Source organism: Mytilus trossulus, chromosome 7 (assembly GCF_036588685.1).
Source record: "Mytilus trossulus isolate FHL-02 chromosome 7, PNRI_Mtr1.1.1.hap1, whole genome shotgun sequence".
In the NCBI taxonomy this organism is placed as follows: domain Eukaryota; kingdom Metazoa; phylum Mollusca; class Bivalvia; order Mytilida; family Mytilidae; genus Mytilus; species Mytilus trossulus.
The window spans coordinates 73,783,016-73,803,984 of record NC_086379.1 but is presented as its reverse complement, the minus strand read 5'-3'; the positions used below and the strand labels follow the sequence as shown (position 1 = coordinate 73,803,984).

Here is a 20,969-nt window from a genome sequence, read left to right as displayed (position 1 = left end):
ACTGACATTTACGAGAAATTTTCTGTGTTTCAGAGCCACAATTTTCAACCAAAATGAAACTGAATCTCAATCTTTCACTTGTTTGGATAGGAATTTATGTAGTTGATTCAGATATTATATGAAATAGTGGAGACTCTTAATATACACATGGAAAAAAGAATTGCAACACCAAATTGAAATTAAAATTTAAAAATACTTTTAATTTTTTTGTTAAATAATTTGTTGAAATAGAACTAGTTAAACATTATTTAAATATCCCCTAAGTTTAATCAATAAATATCGACTCTATCAGTTCTTATCTGCATATGCAGCTACTGTACTTGTAAACACTAAAACAGATGTTTTTATCCTCATTGTTTTCAACACTTAAAATAACCAAGTTTATAATTATGTTATTGACACCTTGTAATTGGTCATCAACAACTCTTAACTGCAGCAAGATGGCAGATATCCAGCATGAGGGAAGCAGGTATGTCGCTGTGATAATTGCACGTATTGTTGGTCATCGCCATTCCACTATAAGTGGTTTTGAGAATAAAAATCAGGCAAGAAACGATGTTAAAGACCTTCCGAGGTCAAGAAGACCCCCTATAACATATGATAGGGAAAATAAAGCATAATGAAGGTTGGTCAGAAGCCGAAGGAAACCCATCGAAAACAATACAATCCTAAAAAGAGAAATATGACCATACAGGAGCCTTTAAACAAGAACTGTTCGAGATCGGCTCATCCCTTCTGGTTATCGTGCGATAATACCATTTCGGGGAATTGTACCTACGAACAGACACACAGATGCCCGTATCTAATATGGTGCAGAGCTCGCCAAAGTTGGAAATTAGCGTCTCGGAGTTTAGAGTTTATCTTCCTTGGCCCAACCGTAGCCCGAATTTGAACCATATCGAGCATATATGGGACACTATTAGTCGTAAAGTGCTTGAAATGACACCCCAGTTCAAACAAGTCATGAAATAAACAATGGTTTAAACATATTTATTTATAGTGGATTGGGAAACAAGTTTTACAACTTATATTAATCCCTTTCCACTTTGCGTAACAATACCCTTCGTCAAGAATGGCTGCTACTAGCTTAGCAACAAATTAGTCGACTTATGGCAGGAATTAAGACTTTAAAATGCGGTTATCCGTTTGGATGGAGGCTGCACACAAAATACTAACTCTTTGGCGTATAACGATCAACCATGATATAAACAATTATCTAAAGATTAATTTTGAAATGTCTGACATTCAAAAGTTCGACTAAAGTAAAAGTTGTAGAATACATTTTTAATACATAAAAATTTTGGGTTAGATAAAAAAAAATCATACATTTTTTGTTCGTTTTAAAGCCAATGTTTATCATTATCTACGTTTCAATATTATTTTACAAATATTTTATCATATTCCATCCAAAATAAGAGACTGATTTTTCAAGTTTTCAAAAATCAAGGTGTTGCAATACTATTTTCCATGTGACGTGTATACTTTCAATGAATTTTATATGTCCAAGGACCACAACTACAATAAGAATTGTTATTCTAATGCAACAACGTTTGTAACGTTCATTTTGATTGGATAACGTCACTTTCTTACATGGCATCAATTGACAATTGATGTTATGGGACGTATGCGCAAGCGCAGACAGCATATGACAGATTTTAAATACATGTTTTAACGTTGTTTTCTGTCAGTTTCATTAGAATGGAGATAACAATATTGTATTTTAAGATCCGACGGCATCAATTTGGGATGTGATGGTCGCAAATACCTGTTTACTGTTTCCTCTAACGCGTCGCCAGTAAACTTAATTTGTGACCATCAAATCCCCAATTGATGCCGTCTGAGCTTAAAATAAAATACAGTTATCTCCTAAATCCAGAATAAGATTCAAACTGCCTCTTTATCTCTTGTGAAAGTATTGTATTTTGGGTATCCATTCATCTGGAGATTACAGAAAAGGGAATAAAATTAATATTTCCAAAGGATTTTTCTTGGACAAAGGATCACAACTCTTCCCAAAAATGGATCATATCGTATGAAACTCTATGTAAATCTGTATCCTCTTGTATTAGGACTATATAGAAATTTCGAAAAACAATTATTTAAGAACTACAATCGCAATATCTTCCTACAAAATATAAAAGGATAATTCCTGCAAAATAACACTACAGTACAAAAATCTCAAATTGGATACGGTATGTAACTTCTTGTGATATGACTTTCTTTTAAATACAGAAAAGTTTGGATAGATGAAAAGATGGCTGGCTGTTAAACATCCAGTGTCAATAGTTTTGTAAACTGACTCACTGTAAAGGCAACAGTCATATATCGGTGTTAAATATATAACAGATAGCACAAACCTACAAAAGTTTCAACTACAAATACAAAACTACAGAGGCTTTAGAGATTACTTCACATTTTTTTTTTGGTGTCTTTGCTATATTTGTATGTTGGTTTGATTTTTTTTTAAAGTCAGTTGTGTTGTATATCTGCAATGTATGTTTACACATTTTTGAATTATTATGTCTGCTTGGATTGCTAGCCAAGTTTTTTTTAAATTAACAGAACTACAAACAACTGTTTTACAAGCAAGAGGGTAGCTAGCTATACAACCAGCTTTAACCCACCATTTGTGTCTGGAAAATGTCTGTTACAAATCAGGAATATAGTAGTTTTTTCAAATTTCGATTGCTTGTAACTTTTGATATGACAGTTTTTATGGATTTAATTATTTTATTACGGCTTGAATTATTTTGTTAAATTTTTTTCAAGGGTCTTATGTAGAGGAACGGATAAAAAAAGATTTTTCACCTTTCTTACATTTTTGTTGCAAGGGAATAAATATTGGTAAAGAAAAAATGTCAACATTGTTAGTGGCACAGATGTATATAGATATCATTTGTTACATCTCACATGGGTTTATAAAAAAAAAAATAGGTCAGATAGAGAACAACATACATATCACGAGATAATAAAATTTATTAAAAATATTTGATATGTATTGTAGACATCTCATGTAAAAAATCAACACTTCTTTTTAGTAGAAAAAAAATATACAAAATGGTGTTGATTACTATAATTGCATATAATGACATTATAACAACAAGAAAAACTGTTTATTATTATGATAAAATATTCACAGATCTAATGGAATGATTTGAAAGTATTCAATATTTTTGCCATGAAAAAGATTTTTTTGTACATTTTTGCTGTATGCCTAACTCTGTTTGTCCCTTAATATTTTTCGTATAAATTATTTTAGTATATCAGACAATGAAAATGTACAACTCTTTCTACTGTTTCAGGTCATGTATATAATGCCTAATAATAGACTATGATTACATAGTGTCTATTTCAAGTCTCAAATAAAAAACCTGAGGAAAATATTGTGATATGTACATAGAAATATTTACATTATTAGAAAATTGATTATGCATTTGACTAGTACTGTCCATACTGTGTTACATATCTAACAATAAGTCTTAATAAATAATAAACCAACAACCCTGTAACATAACAGCACTGATATCTACACTAACGGACAACTTCTCCATTATTGAAAAGGTTGATCATTTGATAGTTGTTTGCCTTTTAAAAGTAATGTCCAGTGGTTATATCAAAAAGGAACTATTTTAATTACAATCACTTTTTAACCTGCTGGATACTTTTCCTTTAGATTAGACTTCAGTTTTAAAACTTTTAAAAAAGAAATCTTATATTAAAACAAGAAAGTACACACCTCACCAGAATAAATCATATCTATGTGGCCAAAAGAATTTGATTTCAGCTTATAAGGTCAATTTATGTAATGTCTGCCCCAAGAACCATCCATCAATTAATCAATCATTCAATCATATTTACCTAAACTAAAATATATTGCAAATCTGGTTAAAATGCTGATCACTCCTCCCTCCTCTTGAACCCTTAGTAAATTAATTTTAAAAATAGATCTAACAATAACCTTTGGTCATCTCCTTAAGTATAACTTTCTGTACTATAATTATCAGAAATCATTTCCTTTATATATAAAACACTACAATATAAACTTCAACTTAAAGTACATTTTACTATAGTTATCTCAAAGTTGTACTTTCTGACAAAAATATTTGATTTAGTAGAAATTTTAAGAAATCATGATTGAAAATATTTCAAATCTATCTATTGAGGCAGACATTGAATAATAAAAAAAAGTGAGATAACAAACAGTTAAATATATCAACAACACATACATATGGCACATTTGTAACAAAACAACCAAATTTGACTTGATGATGAGTGAAAACTCCTTGCTAAAAAGTCAGCTTAAAGATCACACCTGGTATAGGTAAATGTTTGTGTAACTGAAGATTCATTGTTATTCATGGAAAAGCAGTTTCCAAAGGTAAGGGTAAACCAACAAAATGTTCAATGAAGTACTAATTTTCTAAATGCTTGTAAAAAACTATGTAGACTTTTCCAAAATCATGAAATCAAGTATCTACGAACATACATTTTCCTAAATCCATGAACATTGGTATCCATGAAAATTTATCAATTTTTATGGTGATTTTAAAACGGAATGTATGATGTGGAACAAACATGAAAAATTATACATAACTGTAGCTGGGACAAATCAGGTTAAAAAACAAAAGATATACAAAGAACTTAAAATTGGACGCTTATATCTGTTTATATACATATATACATATTGCTATAGATTTTGTAAACAAAATCAGACATTAAGAAGTAAAACATTTAAAAATAATTTTTTATATACAAAATTTGCATAAAATTGTCTTCCAGGGAAAACATACAACCTGCTGCAGTTATTTGAGTCACAGACTCAGAGAATAAAAAAGATTAAACCAAAATTAATATGCCTTAAAACCTTGATTAAAATCACTAATAAATGATGTCATATTTTAACAAAGCAAACTAAATTCCATAAACCATGAAACTTAACTTTAAATTTAAAACAAACATGTATATAACACTGATCAAAATAATGATATACCACTGGTTGGCCCACTTTCTGAGAAAAGTAATGTTTACATGCTTATTTCTAATTTGTAAATATTTATCTTTTTTAAAGGATTAAACTTTTTTTAGTCAATAGGAAACAAACTTAAGACAGTAGATTGATATTTTGAACATAAAATTTACAAATCAATAGTGAAATTTTCATATAAAATCACTTTCATAGTAAAGAGACTCCCATTAGACATAATAACATAATGAATTTCAAAATAAATTTGCAATGAATACTGAAAAATTACTTTGGTTAAATGAAATGAAGACGGTTTCATGAAGATTTAAGAAAATCTAGATTGGGGAAAATGTTTATATGGTAATATACATCTGATTACTATTTTTTATCTACTGTTAATAGTATATACATTTGAGTAACAAAATATATGATATATATAGCACTTTTTTTAAAGCAACAACATGTCCTAACAATTTATACAGCGATATATTGTTTACAAGTTATACTTCTATAAAGACTTGAAAAGAAAGAAAATATTTTGACCTCTAATTCCTACTGAAGATGCAAAATTTCAGCACTCACCAATATAAAAACAAAAACAAACAAAAATAAAACAATTAAGCGCTTGTGAACAACTAATTGTGTTGATCAACAAAATAACTTCTTTACCAACATAAATTTAGATACTATCTAATTGTATGAATTGATCTTCATGAGAGTTTGAGTTGAATTTGTTTTAGCACAGATCATAAAATTTATCAGTATTTGCATTCACAAACCAATATTTGTCACTTAAAATTTTATGAACTTTAGCTCAATTTCAGTTTGGTTTTGAAAGTGCCGTTATGTACAGAAAATACATAATTCAAGTGAAGAATTTGCTTTTTAAGATATACCTTAAACATTATATTTGCCATGGTAGGCTTACAATTATCATATTTATGAATGAATTTGAGTCTACCCAAATCTGATTACAATCTAAAAATGTGCACCCAATGCCCATTAGTAGGGATGCAAAAGTTGCATTTTAAATGCATTTATAAACACAATAATCATGATATTTTACAAAGAAGATATTTTAAATATGTCAGTGACATTATACTTTTTAACTGTACATAATCTCATACACCTAATTTAAAAAGTAAAAGACAGATTCCTCATGTTAAACATCTATTAATAGTCCTTTGGCCTCCTTCTGTAAACTGCTATACATAATGAGAGCACTATAACTGATAGTAGTACAGCTAGACCTACTAAGGAGTATGTGGCTATCTGATAATTCTTCCCCTGGTCATCAGTACTGGATGAACCTGTATTCTTTATGACTGAAATGGAAAAAAATATTTTATTGGATTAGATATCATGTCATATAAGTCATATCAAGTGAAAAACAAATATTCATCATTTTTCAAGATACACCAATACTTGATGATTATTTACTATTATAGGCAGTGCATAATTATCAATCATTTAGAAAAATATCTGTATTTATCAATTAAAATTTCCATCACAAATAATAGCTTATATATGCTGTCTTTATATAGAAAGGAATCCATAATTTTTGAGGCATGTTTTTTAATTGCTTACTTTTCACTGTTAAACTGCTGACCAAATATGAAGTCATTCTAATTTTATTCAGTAGTTTCTAACAAAAGTGTAATGAAAATATTTGTCATATAATCAGTCCAACAAGGTATTCCAATAAACATATTTTCACTTATGGTATTTAGCTGTATATTGCCTCCAAATGACCTTAGATTGACTCCGAATCACTTTTAGACATCAAGCAACAATCACTTTTAAATTGTGACATCAAATATTTTAAATTATGATATCAAAGTTTACGTGAATCTTGTGTGATTTTACGTAATGGCGGACAAATTTGCATACAAGTGTAAATACGTCTATATAGTCCCACTTCTAGAGAAGGGGTATAACAAAACTTTTAAATATAGACTTACAGTTAGGTCTGTTATAAAGCTGTGGAAAATACTTTCTCCAAAAGCCATAATGATTCTGTCTATAGTTTATCAAATTACGAGATGTATTTCCTATCTCTAAATAGCTGTGATTAAAGTTATTATACTGTAACCAGGTAACATTCTTAAAATGTAAAAGTGTATTAAAAGTCTTTGGTGTAGGATTTCTGAAAAAAAAATAGTTCTATATTAAAACATATATTAACACACACCTTTATATTTTAAAAAAAGTAATAAACATCAAATTTCTTAAAATCTTTAAAAATTAATTTGTGATGTCATTTGTAAACTAGCTATTCATAATAGATAAAGTAAAATTAATGTCTATATATAAAAAAAAAATAATCAATTAATGGGATCTCTATATCAAAGTTATATAAATCTTTAATCATGATATGTATTTCTAAGTCACAGCATATTGACTATCATACTACTTAAGTAAGTTAAAAAAATGACAACATCTTACCCTGATGCAGTGAAGTTTGTCCACATACTAATCATATATTCACTGATATTTCTATCTTGGTAATCATACTGTTGTCGTGGGTATACTCCAAACAGGTCCTTGTAGGTCTGATTTATATAGGGAAATCCAAACATATACTGTAACTCCTGTCCATGAGCTATACCTGTAATTAATGTGAAGAAGATTATTTCCACATTCTTTTAGTATAAATCATGCTCCTTCAATAATTAAAGAAAAGCTATTCAAGGTGTTTACAGCTTGACATATATTGGGGATCTCATTGGGGGGTTCCGATCCTTGATCCCGCTTACTGTTTTGTCATATTCACATATCCCACTTACACTATGTACGTAAGCAATTCTCATTCTTTTGTCATCCCCGGGTCCCGCTAGACCCCATTTCCCGTTTCCACGACATATTAATTTGACTTTCTCTTGTCACGCTTACAAATAATCAGCAATCCTGTGTCATGCTTAGACCCTAAGAGACCCACTATATTGTATAAGCACTTGTTTACTGTTAAGAGCTGTTTATGGACCTCTACACTTTGGTTACTATAAATTCAGAAATTGCAAGGTTTTTATCAACGTGAATAATATGACTGGGTGAGTATTGCAATAATAATGTTTATTCTGATTACTGATACATAATTATGTTTTTAGTTTCAAATAAAATAGCAACAACTAATCTGGTATTTTAAACAATTTTCCGAAATCACAATAATAAATTCATACAATAAACATATAAATTTTCAATTTGAGGTTTTTTGTGTTGCTGTCACATTGATTTAATGGATTTTCAGTATCTGAGATTTTTGATTGCTGTCTCAATGATCTATTGACCAACTGACATAAGTTATCTACTAAGATTGTTTTTTAAATAAATGAGCAATTAAAGTTTTTGTTAAACTAACCTCTCCATGGTGGTAAATAATCATTCCATGAATAATAGTTAAAGTTATAAACATATGTTTTATTGTGTTTAGCTTGACCTTTCACCACTTCATCAAGACCTGTACCAAACATGTAGTCTGTCATCATCTAAAACAAAACCAGTAAAATATTCAATTTAAATACAGGAGTTATCTCCCATTAATAGCCATTTCAGCAACATCAGAAATATGACTAAACATGCAAAAACTACTTCCTATACATAGCTATATAAAGAAAAAAAGCTGAAAATTTAACAGGAGAATAGTTAGAAGTTATTGTCACACAATATTCTTGCCAGTTTTTTGTTCCAATATTATATTGCATAAAAACTCTTTAGGTTGTCATTTTTCATGCAAATATGTAGAAATGCAGTTGATAAGCCTAAAAACTATTTCTTATCAACATGAAAGAACTCTGTATGCATAATTTGTTTTTCTAATCACTTGCACTGGATAGGAAATATAAGAAAGACAAAGTGATTGCTCAAATTCTATTTCTAAACAATATCTACTAACATAAAGACCCTTTTATGATTAGTATGCTGCTCAAAGTATAAAAACATCAAAAACAATTTTTAGTTCATGATTTGTTAATTGTAACCTTGACAGGAATATGAGCCCATGTATAAAAAAAACAAAAACTAAAATCATAATATAAAACATGTACAGGGAATATCATATGTTATTCAGGTCTCAGACAGGATATAAACTGTGACATTCCCGGCTTAGAGTTTATATCCCCTGAGCCGAAGGCGAATGGGATATAAGCCCTAGGCCAGGAATGTCACAGTATATACCCTGTCTGAGACCTGAATGACACATATATTACGGATTACCCCAGACTTAATGAGGTATTTGCGAAAAATACCAGTCAAGAGAATGTTAAATTTCGAGCCGTAAGGCGAGGGAAATTCATTCTCAAGACAGGTATTTTTCGCAAATACCCTCAAGAACATGCTATATCTGTTTAAATACACCAAAATTTTGGAGAAAAATACGCTGGCTATCAACCAATCAAAATCCAGGATTCTTACATAAGGTGTTATTATTCATAATAACACTTTCACTTTTAACATTCAATTTAATTATAAAAAGCGTAAATTGCGTGATTTTGTATTAAAAATGTATTATTGACTGAAGCACATCATTATTTTCCCTCTGTGAGCCTCTTACATTCCTAAGTGTTCTGTATAGCTTTTGACAACGCCACATAGTAACCGGTGTTATTGAGGTTCTAATTGGGGATAAAAATGTTGTATATACCCCGGCAGTTTCCTGAATATATATTGACAACTATGTGTTGTTATCCAATCACAAACCTTGACAAATTTGTAATCCGTAATATAGGACAATATCCCATGTGAAGATAAAAAAAAAAATTATCTATAGGCTTGTATAATATGTAGACTTGGCAAAACCGTGAAATATAATTTCAACGAATATAAATTTTTTCCTCAATCAACAAAAATTGGTTACCACAAAAATATATAAATGACAGATCTGCCATCATTAGGGGTTGGTTTTACTTACATCCATTAACATTTGTCTAATCATAGACTTGTTTCCTGGCTGAGGCCACCATGTATACTCAAACTCTAAAGCATCTTTTGTGTTGAATAAATCTTCCACATTTCTATCAGTCAGGAATTCATTGATAATATTACCGAATTTGTTACTCTCAATTCCTTCTTCTAAATCTCGCACATTAGCTGTAAAAATAGATAGGGTTTAATGTTATACTAAACACAACCTTTCAAAGATTTCATATTATACTATTAATCATACAATGTATTTTGAAATATGTTGACATTAACTTGGTGTATATTTTTAAAGAATGTTTGCTATATAACTATTACAAAAGAACACTTGTTAACTGTAACATCAAACCATGTTTGTCTATACACAGTTCAGAGGTTTTTTTTCTATCTAATTGCAATTTATCCATATTAACTTTATTTTTGAAAAGACCATCAATGTTTGTCTCATGGCAGATCTATGAAGTCTAGATTTTTTTCAAAAAATCTTTTTAATTGGGGTGACCTAAACATGTTGTATATACATCTATCTACTGTTGAAGACCCTACTGTACACTGAACTTAAATGTATTATGTTGGTTTTTTTCTTGTTGTTTGAATGCTGTCTCATTCATGTATATACACATCTCCTTATATTTGTCGAAAGTGTAAAACTTCATGTTAACTGAACATTTCTGTTAAATAAAAATACAAGCTGACAGCTTAACAATAAACTCACGTATAAAATATGAACCATCATCCCTATTGAGCCCCGCCATAACTTCAAATAATTTGAATCTTTCTTGACTTCTCATTGACCTTGGAGTTTCAGGAAGGAAAGCCCACATAGCTCCCTGTCCAATGTCTACAACTGGTCCCCAGGGATTTCCTACTGATGCTGGCTACAACAGAGAGAAAAACCTCATATTATATTCTAAATATTGTGGATTCATTATTATTTGTTCTACAATATTTTGCATGCATTTCATGGGTGGAGGTGAACCCCAAATTTAAATGTTCAACACTAATCTAATTTTTTAATGGAAATCTGGGTAAAAACATAAATTAGATATCCAAGAACAGGATTTATTCCTCAATCCATGAAAATAAGGAAACCACTGTATATATTTTAGCTCCTGTTGAAATTTTGTGGGTACTGTGGATTCATTTTTATTCGTGGTATTCCAATTTTCGTGGGTTTCGTGGGTCACAGCGAACCACGAATTTAAGAATTCAACGAAGAATAAACCCGATAAATATGTATGGAGTCGGATGTTTATTTCCGGTTATGTTATGCAGTTCTAGTATAGTGTTGACTAGCAATAAACATTGTAACATTACACATGTTTTTTATTGAAAGAAGATATTTTAATTCAAACCATAATAAATATTTCGAATATCAGTGGTAATTTACTTTTTAAAATTGATTAAAACTGTTCATGGAAAATAACTGCAAGTTGTTAATTACCGTGTCATAGACTAGTTTGGTTTACTGGTGATTAAAAATCAATAGGATTAAGTACGGGGATATTGCCCGTAGGTAATATTGGTTACGACAGGTACATTTATTATCACACCTTAGTGTTTCCTGCAGCTTTTAAAAAGGGCAGGGTAATTGTTAGCTCAGAGGGCACATTAAGCGCGATGGACAACAATTTTAGGGCACTAACTATAAACAGGCAATTTCTATAAAATTGATTCATTTAAAACATACTAGTTTAATGCTATAAAAAGGACATATACATCTGTAATCAATCATTAAAACAAATGTTAAGCAAGAAAAAGTGTATATATGAAATATTTAAAACAATAAACACAATTTAGCTAGCTAGCTCTAGCTAGAATTCAAAAGGGACAGGGTGCCAGTTTTTACTGTATAGGTTGTTTTTTTTAAATAAAGATGCATTTCAACTATAGTCTTTATGTCATTGTTTGTGTAGTTATGTATAGTACATCTTCATCAACATACAATTTTTATTATGTTTTTATAGTTTAACTTCACTCTACCCATTATCAAAGAATATGGTTTGATTATATCTATAGAATAGAATAGAATAGAATATTTTTATTTTCCAAATAAGGGCCCCAGGAGGGCATATGATACAGACAATATTATTATAAACATTAACATATGCAATACACACATAATAAAAGATATATAACAGTGTTATAAAAATAATAAAATAAAATAATATACCACAGAAAATACTCAACAAAATAGTAGCAATGTATTATTATTGAATGAATACTATGTTGAAATTGACTCAAGTGCACCCAGTAAGTGTATCTTCACTTAACTTCTATATAAGAAGCACGGTTGGAGATTAAGAAATGCAATTCTAATTTGATAATGTTTAGAACATGGATTGCTAATAAAAAGTATAATTATCAAGTAGATATTGCAATATTTTTTTTCCAATATGTTCAAAGACAGTTAATATCTTTAAGGTAACATTATTATGTTATTATATATTTAATTGGTAATTTATTCCTTATTTTGGTACTAGATAATATTTTTAGAGCACAAATTTGTAATAGGCTAAAACAGGGGAAGTAACTAAAAAAAAAATTCCACCACGTTTGCGTTAACTGTGTTGAGATGGAAGGCATTTCTGTAACGGCATAGTTTTATTTTGATGACTTAAATTCAATTCTAAAGTCATGAAAGTCTTCATTTATACACTCCTCCATTGTGACTTGGAGATCGAAAATGCCGACCAAAGCTAAATACACTCGCTGACACATTTTAATTATGTGAAATTTAAGCAGAATTTTGGTTATGAAAATTATCTTTCTTTAATAAAGGACTTTGATTTAAGAAGATCTATATGCAAATTACGTATTTCTGCTCATAAGCTTCAAATTGAAGTTGGACGTTTTTCAAATATTCCACGAAATGAAAGAATTTGCAAAAAATGCTCCTCTGGCTGTGTTGAAGATGAAATCCATTTTTTAACTAACTGTGAAAATTCTAAATCAGATAGAGATGCTCTCTTTGACTTTGTTTGCCAAAGAATTCCAAATTTTTCTTTACTGGATAATCAGCATAAATTTATTTATTTATTTTATAAAAACTGTGAAGACAATCAGGTCCTTAATGCTGTTGGTAAATTTATTAAAGTGAATATGAGTTAGTAATTGTATTGTTACTGTATGTAAAATAATGTTTGTATCTACATTGTATGTATCTATCAAATTAATATTCTTTTTCCTTATTCATGTATGCTCTGTATGCCCCTTGTGGGCCCTTAATTGGAAATAAAATATGTTCTGTTCTGTTCTGTTCTGTTCATTCATCAAAAGTATGACAAAAAGATACATTGTCCTAATTAAATTACTTAGTTATTAACACCTTTGAAGTCTTTATCATTGTAATTGATTGTAATGACATGATTAACCTGGGGGCAATCACACAGGTATCATATGTAATTAACTTGTAGATCAGAAATCGATAAAACAAAATTTCACCAAAACGGCACAAGAGAATTTTGGAAAAAGACGTCAGGGCAGAAGGGCGCTGATGAAGGCACACAGACGAGAAAGGCGTGGCGTCTAGAATTTCGACAAAATTAGGGCAGGGCGCCAAATTTTTTTCCAAAAAAGGGCAGGGCGTCGAGAAATCGCGGCAGGGCGCCATTACACGCCAAAACCACCTGTAGGAAACACTACACCTTATACTTATATGTCTGTTTATTATATCGTGATTAGGGAAATGAGCTTTCAATCATAAAACTTTGATTGCCTTATAGAATCCCGACAAGCATTTATAAATTGTAAAACAAATAATTAGTTGTCTTTGTCCATTATTGTAATAGAAGTTTTTAATGATCACTTTAACCTAAAATGACCAAGCGAGGATTTTGACAATTCAAAACTTTTTCAATGAATTCCTTCTTTTTTGTTTGTTTTATTATTGATCAAACCAAGGCAGTTATATGACCTCCTAAATCAAAAAAAAATCTACGAATTACGTATCTGATGTTTTTTTGTTTTGTAATCAGCAATCCACGAATTTATGTATACCACGAAACGTCCTTTTTTCTCTATCCACGAAAATTGATACCCTCGAAAATAAATGAATCCACAGTTTTTGTCATAATTTGTGTTGTAAGTTCATAACTTGTTGAAATAAGTTTACAGAACTGCATACACTAGATGTAAAAAGAAGACTTAACAATGATTGGTTTAGAACTTCCAATACAAATAAGTCGTCTAATGAAAATTTGTTATAATGAAAATATCACTGACATATTACAAGTGTCTACTTTATAAACAAGCTGGTTAATTCAAACTCTTAAGAAAGCCGTGGTGTAGTGCAATGGACTACTAACACAAAGATTCCTGGTTCAATTCTGATCTAGGATGAAAATTTCAGGGACTTAATTTTTGGCTCGCCCTTGACACCATTTGCAATATGGTCTTGAGGAAACGATGATAGTCCGTCGAAAGGGGACGATCAATGGCTGAGCCGTGTTAAGAGAGAGCCATATCTCTTGAACATTAAAAACAACCTTGTAGATTTCGGAAAAGAGCAGGCTAATGTTGCTGCAAGGCAGCACTCGCAAAGTGGAAAGGGATTAATATAAGTTGCAAAACTTGTTTCCAAATCCACTATAAATAAATATGTTTAAACTAATTCAAACTCATTTACCCTTATTCTTCATTATTCAGGGTTTTTAATTTGAAAAGCTAGATTATATAAATACATACCTTCAGTCTAACTAAGGATGAGGCATTTACAATTTCATCAGCTGTTCTAGATACTTGTAGACAGTTGACCAATCTAGACATGTCACCAGTAGGACAACCTATTTCCATTGCTAGATCTATAGCATACGACTTGGCATCATCGTTAGACTTAATAATGGCCCATTCACTAAGATCAGATCCACTCTGCATGATAGCTCTCACAAATAATCCTGAAATAAAAACAACTTACTAAAATAATTCTGTAAAATATTCAGATAGATATATCATAATGATTTATTGATAAATAAAAACAGTTTTATGTTTTTAATAGTTTTGAGTAGTTTAGAATGAATGCCTCCTGAAAATATGCCATAATGGAATGTACCGTATGTGCCTTATATGATCATAAATTCTTTTTTGGTAACTGAGTTTTTTGTTTACATAGTTTTTACAGTAAACTTTTGGAATGAAATGAGGTAAAACTTATAAAATATGATATATACTGTTAGATCTTGGAGACAAGAGGTGAAGTCCAACACAAGCAGCTCCTGTACTTTGTCCAGCAATTGTAACTAGATTAGGATTGCCACGAAATGCTTCTATATTCTCTTTAACAAACTCCAATGCTCTGATTTGATCCCACATCCCATAGTTTCCCCATGAATCTCTAGAATTAGTGCTCAGAAATCCTGAAATAAACAAAAACATTATCATTAACTTAGTTCTTAGAAATTCTGAAATAACTAGTTCTAAGAAATCATAAAATAACATATAATCATAGCTAAATGTTTTGTTTGTGATAAATTCAAAAAATGATTTAATATAAATTTTTACTAAATACTTTTCCTTTATATACATGTACCATAAATATCTTTGGGGAATTAAGTGTTAACAGAAAATCTTGAAAAGCTGTTCCTTTTCATCAACCACTTGTGAACGCTCAGACAATCTTAAAAGTAAATTAAGAAGTTTACATACTGTTTTAGACACTTGTCTTTGTTAAAGTTTGCATGTTGTCTTGGTATTGTTTTTCAATGTTATCATATTGATATTTACCCAATATTCTTTTCCTATATATGCAGAATATCAAAAGTCTACAAATATGTAAATAACTTAATGTGCCTTTGTACCAACTAGATATCATTGAGATGGAAGCCATCTCTGTGGGCCCCGCTGTCAATAATGGACTGACCTTTGACCTAGGATGCATACATTATGACACATTTTCTGGTGTTGGTTAATATTTATGTTAAGTTGAAAATGTTTGTCAAGTATGAAATATTAACGGTTCTTGAGAGGTAGAGCGGACACAATTTGTCAAGAACAACGAACGGATGGACAGACCGATGGACACAATTTGTCAAGAACAACGAACGGATGGACAGACTGACGGACTGACCTTTGACCATACATTATGACACATTCTCTGGTGTTGGTTAATATATATATTAAGTTGAAAATGTTTGTCAGGTATAAAGTATGAAATAATAACAGCTGTCCTCTCAACATATAGTGTGGATCAAATTTGTTAGCGATGGACGGACCAACAGACAGACAGACCTTTGACCTAGGAAGTTGTACATACATCATGACACACCCTCTGGTGTTGGTTTAAATGGATGTCAAGTATAAACTTTGAAATCATAACGGTTCTCAAGATATAGAGCAGACACGATCTTCACCACAGGACACGGGGTTGTCAACTGAAACCAAAGTTTTTTTAACCTTGACCTTTGACCTAGGAAGTTGTACATACATCATGACACGCCCTCTGGTTGTGGTTAAAATGGATGTCAAGTATAAACTTTGAAATCATAACGATTTTCAAGATATAGAGTGGACACGGTCTTCACCAAAGGACACGGGGTTGTCAACTGAAACTAAAGTTTTTGACCTTGACCTTTGACCTAGGAAGTCTTACATACATCATGACACACCCTCTGGTGTTGGTTCAAATGGATGTCAAGTATAAACTTTGAAATCATAACGGTTCTCAAGATATAGAGCAGACACGATCTTCACCACAGGACACGGGGTTGTCAACTGAAACCAAAGTTTTTTTAACCTTGACCTTTGACCTAGGAAGTTGTACATACATCATGACACGCCCTCTGGTTGTGGTTAAAATGGATGTCAAGTATAAACTTTGAAATCATAACGATTTTCAAGATATAGAGCGGACACGGTCTTCACCAAAGGACACAGGGTTGTCAACTGAAACTAAAGTTTTTGACCTTGACCTTTGACCTAGGAAGTCTTACATACATCATGACACACCCTCTGGTGTTGGTTCAAATGGATGTCAAGTATAAACTTTGAAATCATAACGGTTCTCAAGATATAGAGCGGACAGTGTCTTCACCACAGGACACAGGGTTGTCAACTGAAACTAAAGTTTTTGACCTTGACCTTTGACCTAGGAAGTTGTACATACATCATGACACACCCTCTGGTGTTGGTTCAAATGGATGTCAAGTATAAACTTTGAAATCATAACGGTTTTCAAGATATAGAGCGGACACGGTCTTCACCAAAGGACACAGGGTTGTCAACTGAAACTAAAGTTTTTGACCTTGACCTTTGACCTAGGAAGTTTTACATACATCATGACACACCCTCTGGTGTTGGTTCAAATGGATGTCAAGTATAAACTTTGAAATCATAATGGTTCTCAAGATATAGAGCGGACAGTGTCTTCACCACAGGACACAGGGTTGTCAACTGAAACTAAAGTTTTTGACCTTGACCTTTGACCTAGGAAGTTGTACATACATCATGACACACCCTCTGGTGTTGGTTCAAATGGATGTCAAGTATAAACTTTGAAATCATAACGGTTCTCAAGATATAGAGCGGACAGTGTCTTCACCACAGGACACAGGGTTGTCAACTGAAACTAAAGTTTTTGACCTTGACCTTTGACCTAGGAAGTTGTACATACATCATGACACACCCTCTGGTGTTGGTTCAAATGGATGTCAAGTATAAACTTTGAAATCATAACGGTTCTCAAGATATAGAGCGGACACAAAAGTGTTACAGACGGACAGACGGACGGACGGACTGATTAGGCGGAGCCCTAATTAAAAAATAATTAAACTATACATCAAAGTATCTAAAGATTTGATAATAATACATATATAATATTCCCAAGGAATTACCAAGTGGTCCAAGCCTATAATTAAATGTGACGACTACTATCTTTCTCTCTGCCAGAAATACACCAGGATATTGTTGTGATGCTCCGACAACAAAGCCACCACCGTGTATAAACACCATAACTGGATACAACGTAGGACTGTTACTGGGAATCTCATCTGTATCCTGTAAAACAGAAACACTTAGTTCAATTCTTATACAATTGAGAATGTGTTCAAGACTGGTAGTATTCGTCAAAGAAGTGGATTCATAGACAGTACAAAAATGAAACTGTACATTGTTAACATTTCATTTTTATAATTAACATTACATGTACATTGTATATGTATAAGCACAAACAAAATCTGTGTTGTATGTCTTTCTTATACAAAGCTAAGACTACATTTTGTATGTACTGTTGCTTGTGAACTTTTCCTTTAAAATTATAAATTCATGTCAATAAAAAAGCAGCAATGGTGTGGCAATGGAGGGTGAGATGGTGGCTTGCTAATTTTATACTGTAGTAAAATGAATAATTTGATCCTATTTATTTTCGTTACATATCTACATTTTCATTGTTCATTAGGTAAATATGTACATGAACATGTATTAGTGTATACATTTTGAGTTTGTTTCAATTTCTTAATTCATTTCTTTGTTTACAGATCTGTTTATAAAAGCCAACTTTTACTTACATGAGGTACAAATATGTTCATGTAAAGACAGTCTTCACTGACATTTTGTTTGTTGAATCCAGGGACAGTTTCTTTGACATGCCACATATGTTGTGGGCAGGCTGGTCTGTAATAACTGGCATCCCAAGTCCCTGACCAACTTGGTTTATCTGGTCTCTAAAAAATATAAAGCAAAATTTATATTTTATTGTGTTTTAACATGCTGATGTACAATGTACAAAATGATGTATTATAATAACTTTAGAAAAATAATATTTACAATAAGTTTGGTTAAAGTACATGAAGTACAACTGTTTGAGTGGACATAAATACATGTCTCTCTATCATCTATAGAATGTTTAGAAGTCAGACATATTCTAGTACTGGAAAAGTATTGCAATGACCAAGGATTTGTATAGTCGGACTACTGGCTGATTGAAATATTCATGGTTATTCTAACAGATTTTTTACTATTAATTCTAGTAAAACATTGGTAGATGGGGAAAGGGTTTTTCAATTTGTTTTCCTTTTCATCTGATTGAAGAGAAACTTGTGTTATATTAACCATGTTAACTACATGTGCAATGTAATATCTTATTTTTACAACTCTTTATTAAAAATACAGCGTATTTTTTGTATGATTCAATTTGTTTCATCTTTGCTATTTAATAATATGCCAATAATGTAACTTTCTGGTTCAAAAAAGGAAAGAGTTCTGATCTTACGCTTTACCTGTTTTGTAGTACATGTATGTGAAGAAACTAGTCATGTGACCCTAGTTCTTATTTGTATTTTCTGACCCAAAATTGTATTTTCCTGTCTATACAAGGTTGGTCATACATTTTTGCACCTGTCCCAAGTCAGGAGCCTGTGGCCTTTGTTAGTCTTGTATTATTTTAACTTTTAGTTTCTTGTGTACAATTTGGAGTTTAGTATATTAAAGGCTTTCATTATCACTGAACTAGTATATATTTGTTGAGGAGCCAGCTCAAGGACACCTCTGGGTGCTGGAATTTCTCATTGCATTGAAGACGTAACCATCTGCTGTTGTCTGCTCTATGGTCGGGTTGTTGTCTCTTTGGCACATTCCCCAATTCCATTCTCAATTTTATGCATGTCCTTTTCACAGACAAAATTTCTGGACAACCCTTTTATCAGGACTTATCTGTTCACTGTTTTGAATGTGTTTTCATCCTGAATGTTCTTGAAATATTGGCCACTGGACATAAAACAATCAATTAACCTTTTATATGTTTACCAACAGTGTGTGCACATTTCTACATTAACCGATGAAAATTCAACAGTAACATAATAGAATTCTACATTTATCAAGGTTTTTAATAAGGAATTGTCAAATATGGTTGCGTTGACTCATGACAAACCAGTGCCCCTAAAAAATAAGTTGTGTTAGCTTATAGCATTGCATTTATCAAAATAAAGGCCCTTTGTTGTATCACTTACATTAAAACGAAACTCTCTTCGCCAGTCTAGATATTGTGTTAGTCTTTTCGCATATGGGACACCAAGGAATATATTAATTTTTCTGTTGTCATATCTTGAATAGTGAGAGGGGATGCTGAAACCTCTCACTGAGCCATGGCGTGTGCTGACTACAATCTGATCCTCATAAGAAAGTTTTACTAAACAGCACATTAGGATACATATCAGGGGCAAAACAGCCCCGTGATATTGTATCATTTTGCATTTAAATGTTGTACACCTTCGTTTACATTCCAAAACAGGAAGTCATCATCACGTGACACAGGTGCAAATAAAAGGGGAAACAATCCCATTCTTATACTTTTTGTCATTTTGAACCTCACGATCCGTCGCCCGTTATTTTACTACTTGTAAACAAAATTACCGAATGGAACAACATCAAATACTGCACTTCTACATTCTTTCAAAAAGGAAATCTCAAACTGACTTGATGTACAAACTGAAGTCTTCATTATTATGACTAAGCCGGAATAGAAATAGAAAATCCCTAGCTATTGTACAATACATTATCCATTTATCTAAAAGTGTTATCAAATTTTTGTATCAAATGTTGTTCCGATGGGTAGATCTGCTGGTTGTAGTCTTCTTTATAATTCTTTATAAAATCACAAATTTTAACTCATAACAATACATGTTTGGATTTTTTTGGAAAAAAAGTTTGTTTCAAGTTTTTTGGAGAAAAAAATAACTTGTTTTTGACCCTGAAAAAAATTGGTTTGTTTCACCCTCAGGTGCCACTATATGTATTGCTAAAGGAGTAGGTTCAGTAAGACCCCCTTTTTGGCCCCAAAATATAGCAGTTTTACAAAATTGTTAAAATGTAAACTTTAAGTTATTTATTCAAGTATTGTACAGTAGAAGTTTGTCCAACAAAAAATCCATATCTCCCAGAAAATCAGATGGTTGCTGCCTAATTCTCATATAGTCTAGATTCAATCTAAAAAATCTGGAGAACTGATAAAATTTTAAATTTAAGAGACCTTTTTCGTTTTCATAGGGGAAACTGAAAACGAGAATACGGATCTATATCTATATATTTTTAAAAACTTTCCCAGGGAAAATAAGTGCGAACCATATTTTACTAACAATGAAGTTATTTTCCTAAGAAAATTTAT

At 31.4% G+C, this 20,969-nt stretch overlaps 1 protein-coding gene across 1 annotated transcript; it reads right to left on the bottom strand.

The window, feature by feature from the left end:
* Positions 1-2,958: 2,958 nt before the first annotated feature.
* Positions 2,959-20,116, bottom strand: LOC134725776 (cholinesterase 1-like). Its single transcript, XM_063589930.1, has 11 exons — positions 19,816-20,116; positions 18,376-18,531; positions 17,704-17,866; positions 15,046-15,231; positions 14,564-14,772; positions 10,593-10,755; positions 9,870-10,048; positions 8,322-8,448; positions 7,409-7,571; positions 6,925-7,109; positions 2,959-6,288 (listed from the first exon to the last, which is right to left on the bottom strand). The coding sequence occupies exons 1-11, from the start codon at positions 20,050-20,052 to the stop codon at positions 6,137-6,139; spliced, it is 1,920 nt and encodes a 639-aa protein (XP_063446000.1). The 5' UTR covers positions 20,053-20,116; the 3' UTR covers positions 2,959-6,136.
* Between the last annotated feature and the right edge of the window lie 853 nt (positions 20,117-20,969).

Bases quoted from the DNA above. Each gene is read 5' to 3' on its own strand.
- LOC134725776 (XM_063589930.1), bottom strand. From the start codon at position 20,052: ATGATACAATATCACGGGGCTGTTTTGCCCCTGATATGTATCCTAATG. The intron at 18,532-19,815 runs GTAAGTGATACA...TATATTTTTTAG, and splicing joins GAAGAGAGTTTCGTTTTAAT to AGACCAGATAAACCAAGTTG. The intron at 10,756-14,563 runs GTATGTATTTAT...TCTCTGTTGTAG, and splicing joins CATCCTTAGTTAGACTGAAG to CCAGCATCAGTAGGAAATCC.